Source organism: Sitodiplosis mosellana, unplaced genomic scaffold (genome assembly GCF_009176505.1).
Source record: "Sitodiplosis mosellana isolate CC-2019 unplaced genomic scaffold, AAFC_SMos_1.0 Smas_scaffold_3196, whole genome shotgun sequence".
In the NCBI taxonomy this organism is placed as follows: Eukaryota; Metazoa; Arthropoda; class Insecta; order Diptera; family Cecidomyiidae; genus Sitodiplosis; species Sitodiplosis mosellana.
The window spans coordinates 2,492-4,081 of NW_022598438.1; the positions used below are offsets into that span (position 1 = coordinate 2,492).

Below are 1,590 nucleotides of genomic sequence, written 5' to 3' on the forward strand. Positions count from 1 at the left end.
AACGCTTTCGATGTAATTTTCCACAGTTTCAGTTTTTTTCTGATTATCGATTTCTGTATATACAGAAGATTCAGTAGATAATCTATGGGCATTCTAACACACTTTGACCTCAGGTAACCTTTGCTATGCTGATAAGCAGTAGTCGGGTCGACTGAGTTCAAAGTGTGTTAAAATGCTCAATATTAGAGTTAGTAAGATCTGTAAAAGAAAAAGAAACTAAATAATAAAATAATAACACTTTTTTTAAAAATAAAATGATAATTTGTATTCATTTAATGAAAATGAAAATGGTAAAAAAAATTGTAGTAAAAAAATTGTGGTAAATGTGTGGAAATTGTAAAAATTATGGAAGAAAAATGTGTTTAAAAAATTGGAAATATGAATGAAAAATAGAAAAAATGCGGATAATTCATGCGCGACTGATGAACAATCGGATCAATTGTCCATGGTAGACTCCGTTGAACTGCTGGAGAAGGTGGGGTAGCTGGAACAACAGCATCATCATCGGTTTGAATCTCCATTCGCTGCCCCTCCTCGAAGTCGGATGAGCTATCGTAGTCCGTCGAATCGTCTATTATAAGTGGTGGTGGTGATGGTGAGCGGACAGTGTGGTTCAGTGTCGATGAAACGGGGTCGGTGTGCGACTCACAGGTGTAGCCTGGCATGATGTCGGAGGTTGATCAGCGGCTGATGATGTCGATGGTTGAGGTGCGGCGGTCGAGGGTGTTTGCGGTAAGGTAAATGGTGCGACGCGGATAAATCCCGTTAAACTATTCATGCAACGTGGTGAAACTGGTGGGTTTGGCTGTGCTGCTGTTGCTACAGGTACCGCGTAGACGGTCGGTTGATAAGCTGCAGGTTGATAAGTTGTTGGTTGATAAGTCGCAGGTTTATACGTGGTGGTGTTGGTCTGCGTTGAATAAATTGGCTGATAGCATGGACCCCGAGCACGGTATGCCACCTGCAGCATCATACGTGCATTGCGGTTGATCTCGTCACGCATGTAGAAATTTAAGCGCTGACACTGCTCGTTTACCATAAAAGAAACAGAAAGATTAATTGAATGAAATTATTAAAAGTAATTGCTTAAAACATGTTTTAGAAAAAATCCTGATAAAAAATAAATAAAATAACAACTTACCAGTATTACAAACGAAATCAATGACGTCCTGGTTGAGTCCGCCACGGATTGTGTTGTTACTAACGTTGTTTACGTTGCTTACGTTGCTCATGTTGCTCATGTTGTTGCCTCTCGATTTATGTCTCGATGAAAACTAGTGAATCCTGGTAGTGGACATCTCGTTTTTATACAGAAAATTTGTCGCGTTACTTTTTACATAGATCACCATTTTCCCACATTCTAAACATGCAAAATCATAAAATGAATGGGAAATGTATTCAGCAATACGATAAATTATAGAACCTAACAATTCATTATTGCACATGTCCGTTCAACTCAAGTTACTTCACTGTTCGACACCTTACACCATGTTAATCTATTCTCGAGAAAGTTATAAAAAGACGAATGCAATATATATTCATTTGAAAAGGCTAACAAAGGGATGTATTGATCTTTTACCACATCTATAG

General features: G+C 38.3%; 1 protein-coding gene across 1 annotated transcript; it reads right to left on the minus strand.

The window, feature by feature from the left end:
- Nucleotides 1-613: 613 nt before the first annotated feature.
- On the minus strand, nt 614-1,003 carry LOC129571725 (uncharacterized). The gene has a single exon (XM_055451554.1). It carries the CDS (start codon nt 1,001-1,003, stop codon nt 614-616), a length of 390 nt encoding a protein of 129 aa, XP_055307529.1.
- Between the last annotated feature and the right edge of the window lie 587 nt (nt 1,004-1,590).

Coding starts and splice junctions, on each gene's coding strand:
- LOC129571725 (XM_055451554.1), bottom strand. CDS start 1,003: ATGCGTGACGAGATCAACCGCAATGCACGTATGATGCTGCAGGTGGCA.